Below are 27,049 nucleotides of genomic sequence, written 5' to 3' on the forward strand. Positions count from 1 at the left end.
ATGCCCTCTAGACACAACATGGAAATGTTGCGATAAGGTTTATCCCCTCAATATTACCCTGACCATTTCCAGGATCTCTGAAATTATTCATCGCAGATTAACCATTCATATTATTCTTGCGGTTCTTAACAGTTCGCTGTGTTAAATCTTGGTGGCTAGAAGCTCAGTGTTTGGTGAGCAGTGGTAAACTCACATACTTTTAGTGTGGGAACATTCCATGGCAAACAGAGCAAGTCAGGAGCGAGTAGCTCCGAGTGGAAAACGATACACACCACAAGTGTTATCAGAGGGGGTTAGGGATTAGTCTCATTTGAGTTACACCGGATTTAGTAAAAAGTCCGTGCACATGACTGATGCTGAACAATTCTTAAAAGTACTCCATCTAGTGCCTCAAGATGAGTGTAAATCAGTGGTTCAGAAACGACACATCCTCAGCTACGAATCACAAACATGTTGAATCCAGAGGGGATTTCAGTTTATATTGCTCAGCTGACCCTATTTCAACTTGAGCAACAGCAATGGCAATTATTTCAAAATAGCTTTTCGACATGGATGTCAATTGATGGAAACTCACATTTGTCATTTTAAAAGCATTTGAACACATTTATTTCTATGAATCACAGTTTGGCAATTACAATACTTGTACTAGAGTCAACATCTAACACAAAATATAACTGGCAGTACAGAGTTTTTCAACCAAACACATTAAACAAACAAACCAAACAAAGTTAAGAATCACAGTAAACATTACACTAATTAATAACTATCCTGTGCAAGATCAGACATCATTATTGAAAAAAGCTATTGTGCATGTCCAACATTATAGACAGCTTTGTCCCTGTTTTTTTTTTATCCTCCCCTAAAAATATGAAAGCTTGTAAACAGTATAGTCATTTAATCTAGGAAAATGGGAATGGATGCTTGTTTATACAAGAAAGCAGCTGAAACATTCAGTTAAAATGCGTATTTTATCAATAAAGCAAATAATACAGGTGAAACTCGACAAATTCAAATATTGTGCAAAAGTTAATTTATTTCAGTAATTCAACTTAAAAGATGAAACTAATATATTATATAGACTCATTACATGACATTACATTATGGAAACCTTTTCACAATATTCTAATTTTGAATTTGGGGTTTTCATAAGCTTTAAGCCATAATCATCTAAATTAAAACATATCTAATTTTGCATGTAATGAGTCTATCAATTTCACATTTTAAGTTGAATTACTGAGATAAATAAACTTTTGCACGATATTCTTATTTTTCGAGTTTCACCTGATATGAGCACGTTTTGAATGATAATTATACAATCTTTTTTTATTTAAATGTAAAATCTAGTTATAATATTATACCGTTTTAGTAAGAAGTAAGTAAGAACCTGCACAAATATCTTCGACAAGTACACAGTTATATTTACACTACACGTAAAGCATTATATCCTTGTGTTAAATTATTATTAGGAACGGCGCCTCACGTAAAGCCGCAATGTCTTGTCAGATCTCAAACATATGATTAATGTACAGCACAATTAGGCATATGTGTAAAAAATAAATTAAAAATTATGTGTCTGTATACTATGGAATCAACAAAAGACATGCCAATTGACATACTGTACAGTTGTTATGCATTCCATTAAGGACATTTGGAGCATTTTTTAAACATAAAAACACACTGATACAGTAAGGCAATAAGGACATGCTTTGACACGTTTGACACATTCTCTATGGTTCACTCAGACTACTGGGAGTTGAAAATGGCATGATTTGTTGTTATTGTTTAGAGATACTAAGAATGCACGACACTATCAAAATATGTCCATGATGTTTTACATTCATGATTAATACTTTCAAATGGTCTCAGCACATTCACAAGGCAAGTGAATTGTCCTATTTACAAGAAGTTCGGTTAAAGGCTTGTCTAAAACAGTGATGCGGCTATTCACAGATGAAAGGTTACTGATATGCAATGTACTAAACATCACCAAAATTAACACTGAAAAGGTAAGAAAAAAAAAAATTGAAACAGTCAAGGAAAGTCACTTAAAGGACATGTGCAAATGTTTGAAAGAGCTGAAAGAGACAAGAAATCGGGCCACAAAAATGCCAGATGTGCTTTGTTCAAAGAACATCAAAAGACAAAGTTGATGTTCTTTGATATTGTCTCTTTGTCTATGTGGGATTCATTAACCTATATTATTTGTACACACGTTATTGAGTCCATGTTCATAAAGGTATACAATCTGGATCACATTTTAAAGTTTATATATATATATATATATATATATATATATATATACAGTGAAATGCACTCTAAAAGTTTGGGGTTCACTTAGGCTGCATTTATTTAAAATGTATTATATTTTAAAAATGTAATTTATTCCTGTGTTGGCAAAACTGAATTTTCAGCATCATTACTCCAGTCTTAAGAGTCACATGATCCTACAGAAATCATTAAAATACAATTTGCTTTAAGAAAAAAAAGGATATATATATATATATATATATATATATCATCAATGTTTTTACGGATATTCACATACTTATTCCTGTAAATAAACAATTATTTTATTAATTTATATTAGGCACACTTTCATTATGGCCATCCATTGTCCAGAAATTACCGAACATTGGCCGGGGAAAAAAATGAAACGTCCGACAAAATTAACTCTGTACGGTAAAATTGTCCGATTAAAATTGCGTAATAATCCCACCCCCCTTACACAATATGAAATTGAGATTAAGCCTAAAATATATAAAACAAAAATACACAGACCTTTGGCTATGTTATAAAGGAACAGGCTCTACTGTTTGAAAGTTATTAAACAACCTAGACCTAAACCTACATCATCACCTTAACTGACGTTAAAGGTAAAGCGTCAGTTGTATGACGTCCCAGGATAGTCATGTAACTGACGTTAAAGGGTACCCTAAAACGGTGGATGTTGACGTATGGTCAAAAGACGTCCAAAGACGTCAATTATATGACGTCTTGGGATGAGACTGTGTTAGATTGACGCCAATCGGACGATCATGTTATTTTCTATCTATTTGAAAGTTAGGCTAATAATAACATGTTGCAATATGGCCTGATTATGTCATTTTTTTAATTACATAGCCTGCCTTCAGTTTTCCTCAACTTGACCAATTAAGAGGCGATATTTGACCGGCATATCATCAAAATGTCCGTAAGACGAGACCTCTTTGACTGGCACCACTTTAAACTCTGAGCCATACGCACATTAATGTAACACATACTTTTACCATGATGAAAAATGTACAATAAGAACACAAACATTAAAAAAACAGCTATTGAAAAAAATCACTATATTATGATAAATATATGCAGCATGAATGCATGCATTTATGCATATGTGTCTGAGAGCACACGCATGCACGCAGTGAGAAGAGGTCATGTTTATCTGAAGGGCCACAGCTGGCATTCCTCACCTGGAAAAAAAATCCATTAAACTTGCAATTCGTGGTGCAGTGAGGGAGAGCATATACCAAGGCTCCCAGACATATTTTCTAAGGTACAACTAAAGAGCTCAAGTTTGTGACCAGCACTCCTCAGACTTGACCGATCAATACCTGAGGATAGGCTAGCTATGGATCTTGTCTTGTGTTTGTTAGTGGTGGATTACTGAGCAATTGCTTCTAAATGGGTAAAGTGAAGGAAATTGAGGAAAATTCCCTTCATTGAGGAAAATATATCCTCTGCTGGAAAGCCTTCAAGTGGGAGTATGCAAATCTATAATAATAAAGAGAAAACACCCAAAGGGACAATTCTGCCCCTATTCATCCACCCTTTCTTTCTTCTCTGGAACATAAAAGAAGATATTTTGAGAAATGTCTCTTTTATGTTAAGTCAGTGGTAACTGTGAGTGACACAAGAGTGAATAAATGGTGTCAATTTTCATTTTTGGGTGAATTATCCAGTCCTAGATTCCCGTAACACAGTATAAAATAAAAAGCCAAAGCAAGTAGCATAGACTAGAAGCATATCATGAAAAAACATGGAAAACAACCCAAGGACAAGATAAGACAACCATTTAAATGGGGCGCTTATATCACTCTGAGGTCAGGCAAGGAAAGACTCTGGCATTTCCACCAGGAAAAATGTTTTCCTCCATTTCAATCTTTAACCTTGTTTTAATTTAATTATTTACTTATTTATTTTACAAAACTACAATGAGGTGCAACAACACAATACAACTGACAACAACAATAATTTATTTTGACTATTAAAATTATTAAAGCTTTTTGAAATAATTAAAAATTTTACTTGATACATGCAAAGCCATTAAGAAACCGTTTAAATGTGCTTATTTAGTTCTCAATAAACATTTTGTATTATTCTTATTTATTCTTTATTATTATTGCACATGTCTGTGCTGCTCAATGACATGTGGAAAATTTAATACAATATTATTTTTCACAGTTGCTGAATTCTATTTGGTCGGTCATATTTAGAAATGGCCAGACACAAACATATTTTTCCAGAAACTCATCAGTCTGTTCTTTTGAGAAATGAAGGCTGTTCGATGTCTACTATCTTTAAAGAAGAAAAAAAAAATGGATCTAACCAGGACAGAAAGTGGACAGGCCCAATGCACAGCAACAAAAGGACAAACACATCACAGTCTCAAGTTTGAGAAACCGACACCTGACTGTTGCTCAGCTGAAAGCTTCATTGAAGAGTATACAGGAAGCACCAGCTTTGCTTGCAGTTTCAAACCAAAATTTCAAACTAAAAATGTGAAAAATAAGAAGCAAGGGGTGGAATCGACAAAAATAACTTAAAGATTGGGATATATTAAAAGAAAAGAGAATTATGGTATTGGTGTAATATTGCTGTTGTGGGAACTGATAGTGTGGTTGATAAGATTATAACAATACAAGTAATCATGCAATACCAATAAAATCTAACAGACCATACAGTATCACACCAGTTTTAGTGTCTGTGGCTTACCTGACTTAAGATAACTTAAACCTGGCTATGTTGACACTATTACTACTGTTTACACATTAAACTTGTGGCCACAAGTAAAATGTTGTTCCCTCAACATTTCTAGGCCATGACTTCACATCGTGTGGCCACGATATAACATCACGTTCCCACGAGAGGAACCGCTTACACTACCATTATTCGTAGTATGCATCTGCTTGGCCGATTACCAGTAGGTTTTAATCCATATCAATATACAAATAGCTTTTTATTTTTAAAGATTGTATCAGTGAATTTGGAATAAAATGAGAGTTCATTTCACTTAAGCCTTTCAATTAAGTTCCAGCCAGCATACGATTTGTTATCATAAAAAAAATTTAAAAAAAGTCAGTAAGCTATTTTAAACAAATTAATAGTTTCTTGAGCACCAAGTCAGCATATTAAGACCAATTCACACTGCACCAACAGATGCTGACCAACGCAGACAATCACCAAATTACAGTGCGTCACTTCCCAGACTTTCCACGACCCGAAAAGCGCAGAATCAGTATGTTCAATCAGCGAAAAACAAACTCCGACAGATGTAAACTGACACCGTCAGGGGTAACACACTTATCAGACAAAACCTGACGAAGTGTCTGTTGCCATATGTCGTAAAGTGTGAATTGGCCTTTAGAATGATTTCTGAAGGATCATGTGACGTTGAAGACTGGAGTAACGGCTGTTTTGCCATCACATGAATAAATACTGTTTTTGCATCAGTTATTTCAAACTGTAATAATATTTTACAATATTACTGTTTGGTGTATTTTTGATCAAATAAGATGTGCAACAGTAGTACATGTTATGCACATATTTCAAAGAGTAGCATGCTACATTGCTCTGTGCATGTTCAATTCAGCATGTAGCATCCTGCTATCAAGGAAACATTAAAATTTGATCAGAAGATCAATGAAGCAAAGTAACAACAAAGAACACCGCTGGCTCTTTGAAATGAAAGGTCATGAGGAGTCATGCGCATTGCATTTTGGGATAGAGTTTCCCACTCATTGCTCTCTGAACAGTTCGTCCAGTTATTCCATGCAAACTGAAAATATGCATACAAAGTAGCATGCTATTATCAGCCTCTATCTTCAACTGATGCACAATTGGTTTTACCAACTCAGGTTATCAGTCAAATCAATGATTTTGTTAACAGGTTACATTATTACATGTACTCACTATAGCAATAACAGCAAATTATGCATAAATACAAGCAACTAACCCTAAACCAAACACTAACTCTATAGTGAGTACATACAAGTATGTAGTTAATTAATATTATTCAGTGCTTAGTTCAGTAAGTACAATGTAACTACGTCACCTTCTAATAAAGTGTAACCAATGTTTTAATTTTACTTCACAATTCAGCCAAGTTGACATTGTGCTGGAAATGCACCTACTCAGACTGCTCAGGATAAACCGTTTCAGACATGAGAAATTTTAACAAGAATTGAGCGTTTAGCCTCAGGGAGAAATCACATCGGACCTTTGGCATTCATGTAGCATGCTAACCACATGATGAAAGAAAACAGTAGACTACCTGATAGGCATCAAAGGGAACCTCTAGCTACAATTTCTGGTATGGACAAAGTGCTCCTCAGATGTTGGACAATATTGGTCTTTGTGATGATGAGAGCTGGGGGCGACTCTCAAGTTTTCAAGGCAAAGCACACCAGGCATGTTCCATGAAATACAGTTCTTAAAAAATGACTATATGAGGATGCTGGTTGAGTGAGTGTAATACATTAGCAAATTTAATTAAAGATATGACTTCTCATCATCCCTTGCAATGAGGTTCATTAAAATGGCTGTGCTTGATACTTCAGTGTGAATCTTACATCAAAAGTTCACCTCAACAGAATTCCTCCTTCGGGTCACTTTGCATATACGTTACTTCTTTGCTCTTGGCTGGGTTGGAGCAGCCGTTGTGCTGGTGGTTGAGAAGGCTCTTCCGGCCTGGGTGGGCGGTTGGCTCTGAGGGGTCACACACAGCGACAACGGTGGTCTCCATTCGTGAGAGTGTGTACATGCTGCTCTGGCGCGCTACTTTATGCCGCATGGCCCGCAGCTCAAGCTCGTCGTTGTCAGAAACCCTCACAAACGGGCACCAGCGGAAAACCTGTTTAAAGCCGGCCCGAAACCTGAGCCAAGACGAGAATAAACACAATTAAAAACTGAACAAATTCATGGGCAAAAAGGCTATATTATTGCAGATTTATGCAGGATTGTATCTCTCACTTGCAATTGCAACACATTTTTATCTCACAGCGTGACTTTATTTCTTATGGTAAAATTTGGGCCCTATTTTAACAATCTAAGCACATAGTCTAAAGCGCACAGAAAAAAAAAATGGTCGTCATGCCCGTCGCATGGTCTAAAAGGGTTGTCTCTATTCTCTTAATGAGTAATTGGTGTGTTTTACATTGTAATCCTTATTTTTATAAATATTTGGTTCGTTTGTGTGCGGCTGCCCCACCTATAAGCTCACATTAAGGTGCTGTAAATAAAAAACAAAAAATAAATACTGAGCCATTGACTTTAGACCAGGTTTAAGTTGATCAATGGTGCAGTCTTTTTAAGTTGCCTCAAAATAGCAACACGCCAACAATGCGCCTGAACACACCTTGTTTTCAGACCAGCACAACCATGGGCGCACAAATGGAAGCAAATGCATTTGCTTTTTAATCAACACGGCATAAGACAAGAAAATGATAACTGCGTCAGGCTGAAACTAGCAAACGCTTGCGTCACGCCAGGTGCCGCATTGCGTCGAGTGTTTGATAGGGCCCATTATCTCACAATTACTTTTTTATTTTTTACTCTGAGGTTTAAACAGGGTTTAAATACCTTTGCAAATGACCAAAAGCCATTAAAAGCAATCAATTTGTTAGGTTCGAGTGACTGCACAAAATACAGAGAAAACCAATATCACAGGTTAGGTGTCAGAGGCTACTGCCAGCATAACAAGCTTAGCCATGTATTTTAAATAATCAAATACTGTCTGGTACATTAAACAGCAGTTATCCCCCCCCCCCCCCACCCCCACAATATTCAACTCATTGATTGATAATGATCCTGCTATGTCTAGTTTTCTGCTTATTGAATAGTGTATGGTTGTAAATTGTTATGCTAGTACTGGAGTCATTGTAAACTAAGCCAAATGGGACCTGAAGAAATTAGATGTGGGGTATTTTTCATCCAGTCTTGCATTTTAGCCATGTTTTCCATCTGTGGTGCATTTACATGAAGTCAATGTCCCAGCCTGATCAAGTTAATGGTGGATAGCAACGGTTGCCAGGCTACAAATGGTAGAGTGCTCCCCCTCAAAAAAAAAAAAAAAAGGCTACAGAGCTGTATAAAGGTCATTAGCTATATCTTATGAGGATCTTAAATGTACAGACATGCTCTCACAGTATGGTAGAGTGAGCTTTTAAATAAACCCGAGAAAGATATTTCATGCCATTGATTTTGTATGGCCATGAAATGAAAGGAATGATGTGCGTTTCACAGTACATGTTCAAGTGGGCAAAAATGGGTCTTTCATCTTAAATAATTCCTAGATATCTAATTCAAAATACACATCACAAATAATTCTAGGGATATATACTTTGTTATCAATGTAATACCCGAGAGTGTTTTTTCTTAGTCGTTTTCTGGTTGGGTTGAAAGGGTTAAAATGGTCATGATAGGAGTTGAAAAAAATGTATGTAAACATATCTTATGTATAATGTTTTGTTGCTTTACTTTTTTTTAAACGTTGCAAATTTTAATAGATGCATTGGCCTGAGTGACTTCTATTGTTAGTGCATTGCTGTGAAGATGACTTTTGCTAGTTTTTGTAAACTAAAGGATGAGTCTAAATGTTCTTCTGTGATGATCGATAACACATCAAGGATTCAGACGGAGTTGTATTGAACCTAGAACATTCCTTTAATTAAAATCTTGGGGGGGGGGGGGAGGGGGAAGGTGGCTCTAAAGTTGTTTCTAATGATAGTTGTGCTGTTGTCATGACATTAAGTGCATCTTATTACCTGTCATCTATGATCTATCATTTACTCATCCAAATGTCATTCCAAAATATGACTTTAAATTTCAGCATATATGTTTAAATCAACCTGGAGAAGTGGAAATAATGACAGAATTGTCACTTTTGGAGAACTATCCCTTTAAAATGTCTGTACAAATACACCTATCCATTTTATATCTTTGAAAAATAATGAGAAATATGTTCATGATATTAACAAATTATTCAAGTATCGTGGGGTCAAAATTTGAAAAAATGAGGAAATTCAGTGAAGCTTGTTTCATGTCCCCGTCCATCACTTGGACTGATTATTAATTACACTTTCATTTTAATAATTGATTTAGGAGTACTATTGTATTCACACACAAAAAAACAACATCTTATGGGTGTCCATTACTGTATGATAAGGCCTATTCATGCAACTATAAGTGGCAACAACACTCATGCTGCTTTGACAAAAATACATTTGTGTCATTAATCTTTTGTTGTTGTGGCACTCGAGTCTTACCTGCTGTTCAGGCAGCAGTAAATAATGGGATTGTACATTGTGGGGCTCATGGCAAGCCACATAACTGACAGATAGATCTGCTGAATGAACTTCGGTCTAAGCAGTTCCTTGTTCCATCCCGTAGCCAGGAAATACACATGGTATGGCAGCCAGCAGATCGCAAAAGTCACCACAACGATGATCATCATTTTCACCACCTGGAAACAGAAAAAGAAGGCAGTAAAGTAAAATATTACATAATATCCTACCATAATTGGTGGGAATTTATTATATCGGAGAAATGTGTCGGCATATAGTATATCAGTGATGTGGCTTGCATAAGTTATAATGGTAACACTTTACAATAAGGTTCATTTATTAAACATTACTTCATGCATTAACTAACATGATCTAACCATTTGTTACTGTATTTGTTATTCTTTGTTAACATTAGTTAATACAAATCTAGCTGTTCATTGTTTGTTCATGTTAGTTCACAGTGCATTAACTAATGTTAACAAGATTTTAATAAAGTATTAGTAAATGTTGAAATTAACATTACCAAAGATTAACAAATGCTGAATAAGTATTGTTCATTCTTTGTTAATGTTAACTAATGTAGTAACTAATGAACCTTATTGTAAAGTGTTACCGTTATAATAAAGATTTATATTTATTTATGCTAAAATAAATATAGATACACACAGAGATGATAAATGTGATAAAGGTTCATCAAGGTGGAGAGTATAAAAAAGCCATTCCAACATTATGACTGACCTTATGTCACACATACAAAAACAAAGAGTGCAGTGGAGGAGCAATCATATCATAAACAGTTATACGGCTGTGTTTTTGTTCATTATGTTAATTCATTAAGACACTGCTTGTCATTCAAATCCTGCAGCAAACAGCACACCCATAAGCACTAAACAGTGTCAGGATACCAAAATCTTGGTCATGCAACCAACAAGCTTTGACACTTTGGGCAAGCAATGCATCTGCAGCAAGAAAGAAAACCCCAGGCAACGCATTTTCAACAGAACAAGGACACCACATGAGGTCTTCTCTGACTTCAGCAAACATGGTGTGCGTGCTGCTGAAAATTGTATGTTGACTAAGTTGTAATTGCCCCAATTCATGAAAAATCATTGACTTCTCATACTGCTTTTACTGTTCTTGTGTCAATTGTCAAACTGTGTTGTGTGTAGATCTGTGCAGTTCCCCATCATGTCAGTTTAATTCGGTCCTCAAATATCCACTCTCTCTTCAAGCAGGATCCTTCTGCCCCTGCAGGGACTTCTGCCATAACAAATCCATTTCCCATCCTTCATGAGGTGAATTGTTTTTGTAACCACTTCACAAAGTCTGATTGGTGGAGCCTCCCGCTTCACTCCACTAATGAATTTAATTGCATTGTTCATGCCGTCCCTCAGAGACAGCGAATGTAGCTTTGTTAGATACTCCTCAATCTGAAGATTTCTCCAAACTCAGAGATCAATAAAATAATTAATAAATGTGAATATAGTCATTACAACATTTAGCCATTTATAGTGTCATATCTTGAGGAACCAGGTTTCTTTCTTGAACTTTTAAGATACGATTATTGTACTATGAAAACACCCTAATTTGCAAAAAAGCTGGAAGAAAGAAAATAATCAACAGTCGCTCTTCTAGCATGCACACTTAGCCTCAGAGACACCACAAGAAGTCTCCGTTTAGGTTCACACGGTTTATTTTGTGACGCTGTCACAATGTAATGAATATTTTAATTTTAGCTTGACCAATCATTAGGGTTAGATTGTTGAAAGAAGTTGTAATTTCTGCAGGTTCACATGTGAACTATTTTTAAAGCAAAAAATAACTAAAGTAATAGAATAATTCTCAATAGTTTGTTTGGTCTGAAATTAGAATTATCACACTGGAACAGAAACAGGATAAGCACACAGATTTACACCCTGTTGAACTGGGTTTTCAACATCTGTAAGTTGTTAAATGTGCACACAGCATTGGGGTATTTCTTATGTATAAATTAACCTTTTGGCTTCATATCAACTCCACAATTTGAGAAATCATGTTTAAGTATGATTAGGGCTGGATGACATTATTGAAAATAAACAATATTTTATTGATGTTGTTGCTGGCAATATAAAATTAGGCAACATCATGACTTCAATGCGCCTTCAAAGAATGCTGTCATTATCTTGCAAATCATGAGAATGAATGCATTCAGACATGTTTTAAAGGGTAAAAATGAAAATTCTGTAAGTATTTACTCACCCTCATGTTGTTCCAACCCCGTAAGACCTTCGTTCATCTTCGGAACACAAATTAGGATATTAAAGATATTAAGATCGCTCCTGCATACTGTCCATAGGCTTCTTGAGGGAATGACTCTTGCTGCCATTGAAAAGTCATCAAAGACATTGTTAAAATAGTCCAAGTGACTACAGTGGCTCAATTTTAACTTTATCAAACGACGAGAATACTTTTTGTGCGCAAAAACAAACAAAAATAACGACTTTATTACGACTTTAAAAGAACCCTATGGACTAGTATGCAGGAGTGATCTTAATATCTTAATTTGTGTTCCGAAGATAAACGAAGGTCTTACGGGGTTGGAACAACATGAGGTTGAGTAAATACTGACAAAATTTTCATTTTTGGGTGAACTAATCCTTTAATAGCTTGGTTCAGTAACTATGTTAGAATACGTGAAATCTATTTCTGTGAATGAGTCAACAGTTCTTTTTAAATTAAAACATTAATTTTAGAAACATACCTTGATATTTTTTTAATATTTAAAAAAAAAACCTTTGATTGAAAACAATTATTTCACAGTAAGTATATGGATATCAAGATCTATTTGCACACACACACACACACACACACACACACACATATCAGACACTCCTAATGAGCATAGAAAATATGATGCCATAAATGATTAACTGTGAAACAAATCATCAAAGGAAAGAACAGAAGACTACACATGGTGTAGCCTATTTCACAGACACAATGGTTTGGAATTCAGATTCTTTAAAGAACTCATATTGTCTTTTTCTATGAGCATTTCATCAGTATTCCATCCCTAACCTGATCAACGGTTGAGCAGGAGGTAGACGTGAGATGTCCTGGGGTAAAAGGAAAGCTTATGTGATCGCCATTCCACCCCCCTTCAAGCCAAGGTTTCTCTCCCAATATGTCTCCAGGCGAAAGATTCTGCAAACTGAGAGTTTAAGAAAGTGCACTGCGTTTGGCATCACAATAGTATGTCTCTTTTGTTTTCTCTTATCTGCCCTGTCTCTTCGATACAAAGATTGAGAAAAGACAAGGGCACTCTCACTGAAATAGAAGTCCTTTTGGTGATTGGCGCTTGAATAGAGACTTAACAACTGTGGCAAATAGAGATTGGAGATCTGTTTGAGGTTGTGGAATGGAGAAGAGTCAGACATAAAGTGCTGATCGATACACTGAGATCATAAGAGAGACAAGTCCGGAGAGACAACAAAGAAGTAATGCTCGAACCCAGTACAAGAAAAGAAGAAAAAATTTCAGGGCCTTAAACAACGGGTGAACATTTTTAAATTCACCAAGTCATGTTTTCTTCACTATAGAATAGCATAGAATGGCGTCACAATCATTGACTAGTTTCTAACTAGAGGTTGGCATGCCACTTCAACAAACACACACACACACACAGAAAAACACCTTTAATCTATGAAACTACCCCCAAGTACAACTCGTTGGAAAACCGAAATGTATCATTACACACTAGTCTATGCAGTTTACAGTTGAAATGAACACTAGGCAATAAAACAACTTTTTTCTAGATTAATTCTTTTTCACAGAAATTATGATGATTTTTCTGGGATAGGTTGCCAAGTCTTTCCCCTACCCTCCCCATGACTCACTCAGGACTCCCGTAAACGTATTTAGCATCTCCAATCAGCACAGTCTCATCCCAAGACATCATATAACTGAAATCTTGGGACATCTTTTGACCCTACGTCAACATCCGCCTTTTTAGGGTACCCTTAAACGTCGGTTAGATAACGTTATCGGACCCTAACCCTACCCCAGACCTAAACCTACCCGTCACCTAACCGACGTTAAAGGTAAAGCGTCAGTTGTATGACGGCCCGGGATCGTCATGTAACCGACGTTTAAGGGTACCCTAAAAAGGCGGATGTTGAAAAGACGTCCCAAGACGTCAGTTATATGACTTCTTGGGATGAGACTGTGTAACTCCAATTCACCCAATTAATTATAAATTATTATTTATTTCTGTAAATATTCTATTAAAACAAACTTTAATATCCAACACAATTTTTAGGTGACTTAATCTGGTTTTAATAGTTGCTAAGTATCTAGTTCAGTCATAAAACTCTATATGGCGCAGGCTGATAAGTGCTTCATGCTCTGCACCCTCCACCTCCCCAAGCTCCACCTGCCTAGATATACTACAGGATTTAAGCCTGTCTATTCATGCAGCATCATATCTTATGTGCTCACAGTGGTGTGTCTGTGAATCTGTTTGCAATAGAATTTCTTTACTTGCGCTATATGGCAAAAGTATGCATAGCAGATCTATAGGGCCATAGATTTACTTAGAAACAAAAAAAAAAATACTGTCAGAATTTACTAAAGATATATTTGCGCCATTATTCAAGAGCCCAAAAAGCATGTCTTAATCCATGCCAAAAAGAAATATGTTGTGGTAACTTTACAGTTAATACTTACAAACTTTGAAGATTTTGAATACAGAAGTTACATTTGTAATGGTGTAGCCTATTTTCATTTAAATGTGGCATTATTATTTATACAGTAGCTAAGATTAATTACTGCATAAATTAATTTAGATTATTATGTAATACATTCATTTTAAGGCAGCATGGAACAGAGTGTATAATATGCTGTTAGCTAGAATTTGGACGGTATAGTATCATGAGCCACAATTAAAGTCTCGTGACACTCATGCCAGGCGGCAGGCGTTGTTGTTGTCGAGTTTCCGCACACCAATTGCTTTAGGCCGGGTCTAGTCAAAGTCCAAGGCCGTTTTTTTAGTCCCAGTCCATCCCTGCAATGTGTAGGCAGCAATTGTTTAGGCACTGATACCATAAACCCAGTAATTGACTATGTCAGGGTATGTGAAAGGTGGTAGTGCTTTGGGTCTTTCGTCCATTCTGTAGCAGGTCGTACAGGTCCATGTTGTTGATGTCAAGTAGTTTCTCTAAATAACACTGCTTGGTGTTGTTGTCTCTCCCGACAGAGCCCCTTTCCTTTTGCTTCCCCCTTCTTCATTTATTCCCAAGAAACTGTGCCTTATCGCAAAAATGCAAACAAATATCAAGCTGCTCTCTCTGTCGCTATTTCTCTCTGTCTCACGGACGAAGTAACCATGGCAACGGATGCCTTCACAATGCAAATGCGTGACGTCACATTCTCATTTTCATTAATATATTAAGCCACACAGTATATACCAGTGGTCAACATGAAAATTAAAACCAATAATAATCATCATCACTTGCTGAGTAACTGAGCTGACAAATTTGACAACAGAGTACCTCACACTATCAGTAAGGAAAATAAACTCACTCTTCAGCAGACACACTCACTCTCATCCTAACCATTATTGATTCAGCAAACGGTTGCTTGACAGAGGAATTGTGGTATTTTCAAACAGAACCATGTGAACTGAAATCACGAAACCTTTTACAATGTCATTATCAGTAACTTCAGTTCTTCCAATATATACGTACTGTAGAATCAGGGTTTAAAAAGAGATCCATTATCCATTGATCAAACTTGAATCACAAGACGTGTCAAAAAATGTGATAAACGAATCTAGCAGACAAAGTGCATTATATACAACTGATTTAACATCATAAATTAGCCCCATAGATTGTGTTGATCTGCCACTTGTATCTTTCCCTTCTGTCTTTCCAACCTTGCATTGACTGAGTGAACTTTTGTTTTGAATGCAAGGAATTTACATTGACACTGCGACATTGATTATTTACTTTGCCGTGCGCCAAAAAAAAAAAAAAAAAAATTCCATTTATGGTGCATTTCAGTCCTTTTTGGAGCTTGACACCATCTAATCAACAGCAGTTCAAATACTGCCTAACGTTTGGCTTTGTTGGCTTATTGTTCACTTGGAGTATATACTAGCTGCAACCTAAAATAGTTGGAATCGCATATCCAGAAACAAGAAAAAAAGAACACAAACCACTTTCAGCACCTTCACACATAGACTTGCAAAACAGATCATAGTAGAATGAGATGACAGATGACAGAAAGGCTGTGAAACTGGCCATAATGGTGCATTGATATATTCATTCCAGCAAACAGAGCTGGAGTCATTTTGAATATTTATTTAGAAAAAAATGAACCCTTCCCAAAAACAGCTCCTGTGGAGAAAATGGATTGCAGACTGTCAGGGGCAGATTGTACTGAATATTCGTGCATCTGGCTTGACTGTCTCACTTTGCACTATTTGCTTGTGATGTGCTGTTTGCTGCAACCAGCCTGGACTGTGAAATATCTCATATTTTAATTAATTTAAAAACAGTGATAAACTGTTATTTTAATTAATTTAATTACTAATGTGTATATCTCTAATGAATGTAAAAAAAATCCATGTGTGATATAGCCCAATTGAGTTTTATTGACATCCACAGCATAAAGGTTTAACAAATTGACTAATCAGAATGGATTTCCAAATGATTCAACTTCAAATGAGATTAAATAAGTAGTTTCCGGAAAAAGGCTGAAAGGCAGAAGAAATTTTATTTACCTCCTCATATATGCATAACCAGGTATTATTAAAGGTAACCTTTCCAACCAATTATTCTTGGTTAGAAAGAAAGAAAGAAAGAAAGAAAGAAAGAAAGAAAGAAAGAAAGAAAGAAAGAAAGAAAGAAAGAAAGAAAGAAAGAAAGAAAGAAAGAAAGAAAGAAAGAAAGAAAGAAAGAAAGAAAGAAAGAAAGAAAGAAAGAAAGAAAAAGAAAGAAAGAAAGAATTTTAAATTGTAATTGTTTAATCAATCAAATTTCTTTGAGTTATCTTAGATGTGCTAGGTCTCCTTATATGCATATGGTTAAAATGGCTTTTTTACTTGCCGATATCCAGTGAAAGAGCCACAAAGCTAATATGGAAGGAAATGGATAGTGTGGCTCAGGTACTTGGCTCTCTGCTTTGGATGAGATAAGCAAAACTTCACAAGTGTGGTTTGGTGATTGCAGTTAACACAATACGGCAGCAGTCATTGTCTTCCAGCAGAGCTGGATAGATGCTTTGTGCTATAAAATTTTGATTATAATTATCCGCAGCATGCTCAAGGAATGTTAAATAGGTTTTGTGAATTGCACTTTTTACAAATTCACTTGATTCACAGTATCAGATGGTTAACAAAAATGACCTAAAAAAGTTACACTTGCTCTCTCTTGAAATGTGTTTCCATGTCCAATTTCCTACAGAGCTTATAAGAATATTTACTCTATGCAGCTAAATTTTCACAACTTCGCCCCACCTCGTGGGTATAAAAAGGAGAACGCCGGCAATATGCAGATACGTTTTCGCTTCGGAGTCAAGTGCATATTTCACTCCCTGAGCCATTCTGTCATCTTTCCTCTTCGAGACAAGCTTCGCTGATTTGGGATCAGTTCTGGGACGCACAGACAGATCTGTTTGCCTCCCACGACTCGTCCTATTGCAACCTGTTTTATTTCCTGACTGAGGGCACACTCGGCACGGATGCACTGGCGCACAGCTGGCCAGTGAGCCTTCTCGCACAGACCCTGTGCAAGATCAGGAAGGATGAGGAGCAGATCATTCTGGTGTCGCCTCACTGGCCCAACCAGACCTGGTTCTCCGAACTTGTACTCCTTGCGACAGCACCTCCCTGGCCAATGGGGACGGGGCACCCTATGGCATCCTAGTCCCGATCTTTGGAACCTCCATGTGTGGCTCCTGGATGGGACGAGGCAGGTTTGAGTACCCTACCACCAGTGGTGGTGGCTACCATCACTTCCGCTACAGCGTTGTCCACGAGACACGTCTATCCATTGAAGTTGAACCTCTTTGTCAACTGGTGTTCCTCTCAGGAGAAGACCCCCGGAGATGTTCGATCAGTGTCGTGCTTTCCTTCCTTCAAGATGGTATTGAGTGAAGGCTGTCTCCCTCCACCCTGAAGGTCTATGTTTTCCACTATTGCCGCACACCATGAACCAATCCAAGGTAAGTCAGTGGGGAAGCACGACCTGATCGTCAGGTTCCTGAGACGAGCTGCAGGCTGGGCGACATCCAACACATTCACCAGATTTTACTGTCTCCAAGTGGAGCCTGTGTCCACTCATGTACTTGCTTCAACCAGCCGGTACTAGGACCCGCTCAGGTGTCTTCGCTTGCCATTCCACTCGGAGACTGGATATGGGCAATATTTTCCTCAGGTGAGCCTCACAAGCCCTGAATTCCTCCAACACTGCTGTCGCCGATGCCAGTGCCTGCACGTTGGCTAGGTGCCTCCTGTGTGCATGGTCCCTCCCTGAGCGACCACCACATGTGTATTTCCACTGTAAGCCTCTCTGTGCATGTGTCTTTCCCTTGGCAAGCCACCTTGCCACCCCAGTGTTTCTCCATATGCTTCCTTAAGTCCATAAGTCCCACCCTCTGGGTTGACAGCAATTGCATGTATCCTCTAAACTATGGGATATGCTCCCCAGTGTACCTTGGTATTCCTGTGCTAAATAGGAGTCCTTTGTCCGTGCCAGTCTCACGACAGGGATCTCAGATTTACCCAGGACACTGGAAGACAGCTGAGAAAGTGGCGTGATTAGACTGGTAACCCCATTCATCGTCATCCAACGGAACTTGGAGTGACAACGAAAGGGAACATCTTGGTTACGTATGTAACCCTCGTTCCCTGAGTAGGGAACAGAGACGTTCCGTCTCCCTGTCACCTTCCGTGCTGCGGGGATTGCCTGAGCTCAGTTTCGGCTCCACAGCGAGAAACATATCCGCATATTGCTGGCGTTCTCCTTTTTATACCCATGAAGTGGGGCGGAGTTGCGCCATGCAAAATCCGCAGACCCATGGCATTTCTTTGCCTTTGGCTCGTTTTGTAAGAAGCTGATAAGCTTTCTAACCGAAACCCCATTCGTCGTCATCCAACAGAACTACTCAGGGAACGAGGGTTACATACGTAACCGAGACTTTCATTAAATTTTTTCCCAAGGATCATGGATTTCTTTTTTTTAAACTACAAGCATTAACTTTCAGATCATAACCCATCCTTGAAACACACAAACATCATCCAAAGAACTAGAGAAATGCGTGCCTTGAGAACAGAGTGAGGGAAGCTATTGTGACATGATCAGAGTCTGGAGGTAAACTAATCAACTGAGCCTTCAAATCCATAATCATCAGAGCGTAACTCACAGGATCACTTTCCTCAGGCTTAGATTAGTGTTATTAACAGATTCTTCTAATCCAAAGTAAGCACTGCCTACATAATCCTGAAGGCAGGCATACTTCTGCAGTGAGGCATTCGAACCATGAAGCCGAAATCTTACAAGCGAAGTCAAGTGCAGCTGCCTAAAGCTTTCAGCTAATATAACAACGTTTGAAGTTTTAATGACAAAGTTTCGTAACCTGTCCTGCTCTGGATTAAGAAAGGTGATGGAATATTTTGTAATTAATTTTACATTACATGACATCCCATAAATATAATATTTAATTATTAAACATTGGTCAGTACTTTTTACGGTAACACTTTTTTCAGTGCTATGTAGTTACTAAAGTAACAGCAATAAATTATACGTAACTACATAACACTAACCCAACAGTATGTAAATGTAATTAATTAATATTGCACAGTACTTAATTGTCTGGTTACACTGTAACAAGGACACCTAATAAAGTGTAACCCTTTTAAATTTTAATACTTTAGCACATTAAAAATTAAGTACTTATGTACTTTTAATGGAGTAAAATTGAAAAGGAGTATTAAATAGTTTTACTTGAGTCATATTTTATGAAGGTAACTGTTCTTTTCCTCAAGACCTTAATTTGTGTACTTCATCCACCTCTGTGTGTGTGCTATACACATCAATTCTAATTAATAATATCTTAAGAGCATGATTGGAAACATTACCAGGAAGGCTTGCCACAATTAAATTTCTAAGAACAGGTCACACTACTTCAAACTGAAAATATACCACATAAAGCAGATGTTATTTTAATATCTTCACTCCATTTTGTGCGTCATTCATTCATGTTTACAAAAAAAGTCTCTATTGGGTTGCTTTTTTTCTGTTTTTTTAAAGCAACACTAAGATTTTTTACCTTAAAATAATGTTTTCAAAGTTTTTTCAGTGGATCAAGTCATGACATGGTGAAATGCACTTATGCCACAGCTTTGCGGTCCTTTATCTGATATATCCACGATATAAAAGATTGCCAGATCGGGCCGTGTTTCTGTAGTCCGAATAAGACTACAAATTTGAAAACTTTGAAAACAATATGAAAACTACAAATTTAACTTGCTTTACAGCAAGATTTACAATTGTACTTACACATATACTCAACAGTATACTACAACTACATGTAAGATAACTGGTAGTCAGGTAGCTTTTCAATTGTCATTATGATTCCTAAGCCGGTGCTGGATAAACAGAGCATGTGCTTGCGTGCACGTGCGACATGCAGTAGGCTAAATTATTTACGACAGAAAAAAATGGACAATTCCACTTCCAACCTTGGGCGACCAAGTTGGAAAAGTTACTTGGTGTTGCTTTGGATACACAAAGACTGCGAATAGATAAATGTTTGGTCACCAACCAGCTTCTCCAAGAGTTTCATCTGAACTGACAATAAAAATAAAATGTCCCTAGGCTTAATTGGAGGTCTTCTAAAGGCTGAAAAAAAGATGTACATGCTTCTGGGATCCCATAATCACATTTAAGCATCGTATAAAGTGGGGGCATATGAAATCCGCAAGATCTAACTAGCTCCAAATACACATTTTCAGCATGTCAGCCCCTAATGGAGAGAAGAGACATGATGAGGGGGCAGCCGTAGGGAGCGAGCAAGATGCAGCGTTGATGGAAAAAAAAAAAGCCACCACAATCCCAGCTGCCATTAATGAAACGTATAACCAGAAACTGAGCTCTGAATGCTATTGATTGGAATATATAAAAAGCCTATTGAATCAGTGAACGACTGTATTCCAAAGAGTGAGTGATCCTTGTCAAAGACCTTACAATGGGTTGCAAGACCAGATTCTGCCCAAATGCTTGTTCTTGTCATGGTTGTGGTGCGGGTTGTAGAAAAGGCAAAGTCAAAACCTCCAATAGAAATATTTCCTGATAACTCAAAAACAGGTACAGGCAAGCAAACAGGCAGATGATACACACAACATGACATAACCGACCAAGACTAATTGAACAGAAGGAGACTAAATACAGATGCAAATGAACAATAACATGGTAAGGACAGGTGACACGGATGCTGACGAAGAACAGGTGGGTGATTGAGGGAGTGAGTTTAGGTGTGGAGACAAGAAGGATTCTGGGAAGTGCAGTGCAGACGAGGACTGAGAAGTGCAGATGGATACTGTGACAGAGCTGCAATATTTTGCACACTTTCATTTAATTTAATACATCTTAAATAGCTTATCTATTCATGGGTAAGTCACATCTTTCTCACTTAAGGGAACATTGCTTTAATGAACTGAGTTTTTCTTTTACTGGCTAATGTGTACATGGTACACAGAAGAGCACATCGAAATATATTTACACAAGAATCACAACCTCAAGACACAATGGATCACACACTCTAAAGTTGATTGTTGATTCTTATGCAAATCTTTCTGAGTTACCAACCGAAGCTGATCAGGGGTGCATTTCCCGAAAGCATCGTTAGCCAACTATGGTCGCAAGTTGGTCGCAATTTCCATTTAACTCTATTGGTAACGACGAAACTTGCGACCATAGTTGGCTAGCGATGCTTTCAGGACACACCAGTTGACGGGAAGCCTACTGTAGCTAACTAAGTAAAACTTCAGAAACAATATATTTGTTTTTCACTGATTTCAGTACACACTGTGAAAGAACAGGAAATTGACACAGAGCTAGTCTTTTGAGTTTAAAGCCCCCAATATTTTTTGCAGTCCAAAACCATTTTTTGTTCCAAACAAGAAGCTTTTCTTGATCAGTTTAACATTAGCTAAGTCAAAGAGTGCTATAGATCAACTATGGTAATTTGTTAAGTGCTTTTCTGTTCAAATCCCCCAAGTCTTAAATGTTAACTTGAAAAACAACTGAATCATTTTACATAAATAGACAAATGCAGAAGACAAATATTTTTCCTTGAAAAGTATTCTCCAGTGAGAAAAATCAAATAAAACAATCCCTGGTTTCGAAAGTTACTTCGGCTGTACAAACAAATGCAGAATGTTTGCTATGTTATCACTTTAATTAATGAGCACCACAGACAAATGAGGCACGCTGGTTTAATGTAAAAAAAAGCATACATATCTATCCATTGATTCGTCTATGTGGCTTCAGTTTTCTTCAGTTTTTTTTTCATGTCACTTCTAAGAACACACTGTTACTTCTACCCGTATTACTTTTTCTTCTGAGGAACATAAAAGAAGATATTTCTGAGAAATGATTTTTCTCCATGCAATTAACTCAATGGTAATCAAATGGGTTTGGTAACCTACATTCATTTTCTTTTCTTGTTTTTGCCTTCCGCCGATGAAAGAAATACAGTACATACAGTACAGGCCAGATTGACAGGCTAGATTTGTGGGCTGCCAGTTGCTGTTATAATGTCCATAGCACAAACAAATGCTGACATTTAATTCACTTGACCGACATGAAGCCAATTTCTCTTTTACCATGCCCAGAAGTATTTGTGTAAAAAAAAAAAAAAAAAAGAGCACAATATTTTTTTCTATCCTTCTCCTACATGTGCTCTAAATGATCTTCTGAACTATCCAACCCTTACCATTTTCTTTGGAGAACTTCGTTCTCTAATATCTTATTGATCCCACATGTAATGACCCAGTAAATGTGAGTGTGTTGTGTGTTTACTCTGATGTTTGTGTGTGTTCCAGCAATTCCATCAATCTACATCTAGGAACATAGAGTTAGTATTTGAATTTCACTGCCCTTTGGCGGCCAACTGACTGAACCCAAAGAACATGAACTGCTTACCTTTCTTTTGGCTCGCAGTTGGCTCTGATAGTTTTCTGATGAAACACCCGGAATCTCTCCTCCCCAAAGCGTCAACCCGACAATAGTGTAGGTAATGCCCATGACCACCAGGGGCAGAACGTACACCAGCATTGCCAAGATTATATGATAGCTATAATGAGAGAGAGAGAGAGAGAGAGAGAGAGAGAGAGAGAGAGAGAGAGAGAGAGAGAGAGAGAGAGAGAGAGAGAGAGAGAGAGAGTGAGTATTGACTGTACTGACTGTACAGTCTGACTGTATTTCACTCCAAGATAATTTGGGAAAAGTTATCTGACAACAGAGAGTGTAGTTTCGGATTTATATTTTGCAATTTCATTCTTGAATCGAACCTTACAGTTCTACGATAACTTGAAGAAATAATGTTCAATATCTCAAACTTGACAGATTACTCATACAGCTTTTGGACTGCGATCAAAATACTTGTGAATGTTGAACTTCTGTTGACACCGTTTCCATACACCAGCTATGTACAAACTTAACAGAAAACAGGATTTTACAACGATTTGATTTAATATTGTTAATAATAACACTACTACTAATCATGTTCCCTTTAAAGGGAACTTACGAAGCGTCAATGACGCTTTGGTAATGCCTCCAGCGTGAATGCATCTGAAGCATCTATGTCCACTAATCCAGAGATGCTTCCGTTTCATGTGTTTAAAAAGCTAGATCGTGTTGCTATGCATGCAGTTGTTCACTCCTGTAAAATAATAGTTTTTAAATTAATAAACTCATTTTTAAATCAATATTTTGTGTAAAAGTATTGATTTATTTGGTAGGTAGCCATGTTATAAGTGGGAAAATGTATAGCGAGGCAGTTGTAACAGCGAATACAACCCCTTCAGGCTGACTCAAGACTCCGCTTCGTGTTAGAGTTTGCGGGGTTGTATTCGCTAGAACAACCGTCTCGCTATACATTATCCATTACTTTTAGTTATTTATTTCTATGAGGGCTGACAAGACAAAATAAGGACTGTCACGTATGTTTAAACAGTGCGATACAGCAACCAAACCAGTAGCACTACCATTTTTGCAGCGCCGAAAGCAAACCTTTCACTGATGGAAGTATCCTTGACATTGAGAAACTCGTCTTGTGTATACATAAATCTCCTAAATCTCTCTGACCCATCGTCATCTTCATCGTCTAATTTTCTGTCGCTCTACATATGTCATCTGGTATCATTGAACCGATTGGCTATGAGCTGCATACAGGCGCATTTGATAGACATTCGAAGCACCCAATAATACGGCTCTGGGCATTCGTAAACCACGCCTCAAATACGAGAAATTGAACATGTGGTTTCCAGACCACATCTCATTCTCAATGATACATGGTCTGACATTAGCCAGGCTAACGGACTGCAGCTTTAATGTAAGTTAATAAAAATACATTGTTTGTTGATGTTAGTTCACAGTGCATTACCTAATGTTAACAAATACAACTTTTGATTTTAATAATGTATTAGTAAAAGAAATTAACATTAACTAAGACAAATAAATACTGTAGAGGTACAGTCATTATTCTTATAGTTCATGTTAACTAAAGTAGTTAAATAATGAAAACTAATGAAACCTTATTGAAAATTGATACCACAGCTACATTTTTATTATTGACAACTACTACCACTACTATAAATATTTTTCTTTAAAATGCGCATGCATATTTAAATAGCACTCACATGAAAGGGTCCTCTGAAAGTCTCGGCCAGGCAATGTAACAGACGGTCCGTATGCGAAATTTTTTGATGGTTGAAAAGAAACACACTGGAAAGGCCAAAACCACAGCCAGCAACCAAATACACACAATGATCACCTTAGTGACTGTGGCTGAGAGACGTGGTTTCAGGGGATGGATGATGGCCATGTACCTGTACAACACAAACAGATGAACGATCAGTCTCCTGCCACACATAGTCTGAAACAGCTTCAAATAACATTAATATGATCAAACATCAAAGACAGACCACAGTTGAGCAGTTTTTAATTTGTAGGTTGTGTAATGATCTAATTGCTGATTGATTATGGCTCCCATCAAAGAGGTAAATCTTTCTCTCAGATGCTATAACAATTCAACCTGCCAGGTTAATACAACATTCCATAACAGAAAAGTAACACGAAGAATTTGAACACTGATTAATCGCATGCCATTGATTACTTCTGCACTCCATAATGTGGGGCTAGCCTATATGCTTACCATATTCACTACCATATCACTATCACACTTTGGTGTTTAAAAGCTTTGAAAGGCTTGTTAAAAGGCACGTAGTGTTAAAAACACAACATATATTGGAACCGTTGCAATTCGCATATCAGTCAAACAAGGTGGATGATACAAATGTTAGCATTGCTGCATTTAGTTTACTCGCATCTTTAAGATCCTAAAAATCATGTGAAAATCCTATTTGCTGACTTTTCATCAGCATTTAATACTGTATTGCCTAATGTGTTGGTCGAAAGATTAGCCATAGACTTTAACCTGGACGGAAGACTGATTCTGTGGTTGCGGGATATTTTAAGGAATAGAGTAGGGGAGACCAGGGACAGATGAAACACTTTTTTTTTTGCAATTTTTAGCAATACATCAAAAACCATTTATACTGGAATATCCAATTTGTTATATTATAAACTTCAATCCGTCTACTGCTGAAACAATGTATTAAAGTGGTTTTATGAAATATGTATAGGTTGCAAAATTAATAGTATCTCCACTGTTACAACCGTCCAAGTGTACAGGGACGGTTGTAACGTATGTCAGGGACGGTTGTAACATGTCTAAAATATAGGCTACATAATGAATTAATGATACAACCTACTCAAAATGGAAAATATTATGTATCAGTCGTGTTATTGTGACTATTAATTTATCCAGTATCCAACTCTGGGAAGTGTCTTTGATCCCTGACTCCTCTTCTTGTGGAATCGGTGTAGGGTCACATGGCAAATGCCATATGATGACATTTTACATTTAATTTTCTATGCACAGTGCACATTTTACTTTTAATTTGCACATTAAATGGAAACTATGCAGTTTTTTTTAAACTTAATTAGTTTTTAAAATATAAACGAAACGTTTCGTATAAACGAAACGGGGCGTTACAACCGTCCCAGTATCACCAACCATGTTTTCATCTCATGTGAGCTAGCTTGACTGCTAGTTGACACTTGTTAGCCATTTCTATTTTTAGCTGAAAAAACAGTGATTCTAATAATACTTGTTTGAATTAATAAAAAAATTTTTACTTATAACAGCATCCAAAAAAGTACATCAGAAAGAAAAGTAATTTTTTTACCTCAAAAACAACCTTTTGTTGATAACTCTGCCAGAAAGTTTCAACTGTAGCTCCCTTTTTGAAAAAAAAAAAATGGCGGAAAACTACCTGAGCATGAGCAGAGTGAGTCTCATCACTCTAGGTTGTTTCTGATTGGAGGAATTCAAAGTGTTACAACCGTCCCTTGTTACAACTGTCCCTGGTCTCCCCCTACACAAGGAATAGATTATATCATGCTGTGATGTGTTAAGCGTGCTCCATTACTTTATGAAAAGCATTAAAGGCACAAATCCTATTATTTTCTTTCATTTGTGTGTATATATATAGGCTATATATATATATATATATATATATATATATATATATATATAATCATATTATATGTATATGAAGTGTTCAGATGCAAAAGCCTCTAAGTCCCATTTGAAATTTTCTTCTAGAATGATAATTTTTATCAAGCTTGTATATTTAAGTTCAGTGATTTCACTTAAATGGCAATGATAATTACCTATTAATTGTTATTTAAGTGAAATTACTGAACTTAAATATACAAGTTTGATAAAAAAAATCATCATTAAAGAAGAAAATTTCAAATGGCATTTAGAGGTTTTTGCATCTGAACTCTTCATATATGTATATATATACATATATAATAAATCATATATATATATATATATATATATATATATATATATAAATTGTCACTTTCGAGCGGAATCTTTGCATCTCCAAAACCATTATGTTTCAGGAAATTTTAAAAACGGCTTTTTTTTTTTTGAGTTATTGTATCATTAAAGTTGGTATTGTACCTTATATTGCTAAACTTTTAAAACATGAAGTAGAAGAATTAGGGAGAATCGAAAATGTAATAAAATGTATGTGATAAAAAAGTAGTCTGGTTAAAAGTAATTTAAAATGTAATTACAAATACTTATTTGGAATCTGATTACAAGATTACATGTAATCAGTTCAGCACTGCATACACACACACAGACACACGTACATACAGTACATACAT

General features: G+C 36.7%; 1 protein-coding gene across 1 annotated transcript in view; it reads right to left on the reverse strand.

The window, feature by feature from the left end:
• Window positions 1-575: 575 nt before the first annotated feature.
• Window positions 576-27,049, reverse strand: part of tacr3a (tachykinin receptor 3a) — a 32,192-nt gene continuing 5,718 nt past the window's right edge. Inside the window, exons 2-5 of the mRNA XM_039689370.2 lie at window positions 24,442-24,630; window positions 22,724-22,874; window positions 9,525-9,721; window positions 576-7,133 (exon numbers count right to left, since the gene is read on the reverse strand). Of these exons, the coding sequence (XP_039545304.2) occupies window positions 6,845-7,133; window positions 9,525-9,721; window positions 22,724-22,874; window positions 24,442-24,630 (826 nt within the window). The 3' untranslated portion in view covers window positions 576-6,844. The remainder of the gene's footprint in view (window positions 7,134-9,524; window positions 9,722-22,723; window positions 22,875-24,441; window positions 24,631-27,049) is intronic.

The sequence above is a fragment of the Pimephales promelas genome, chromosome 6, assembly GCF_988280905.1.
Source record: "Pimephales promelas chromosome 6, fPimPro1.hap1.1, whole genome shotgun sequence".
Classification (NCBI taxonomy): Eukaryota; Metazoa; Chordata; class Actinopteri; order Cypriniformes; family Leuciscidae; genus Pimephales; species Pimephales promelas.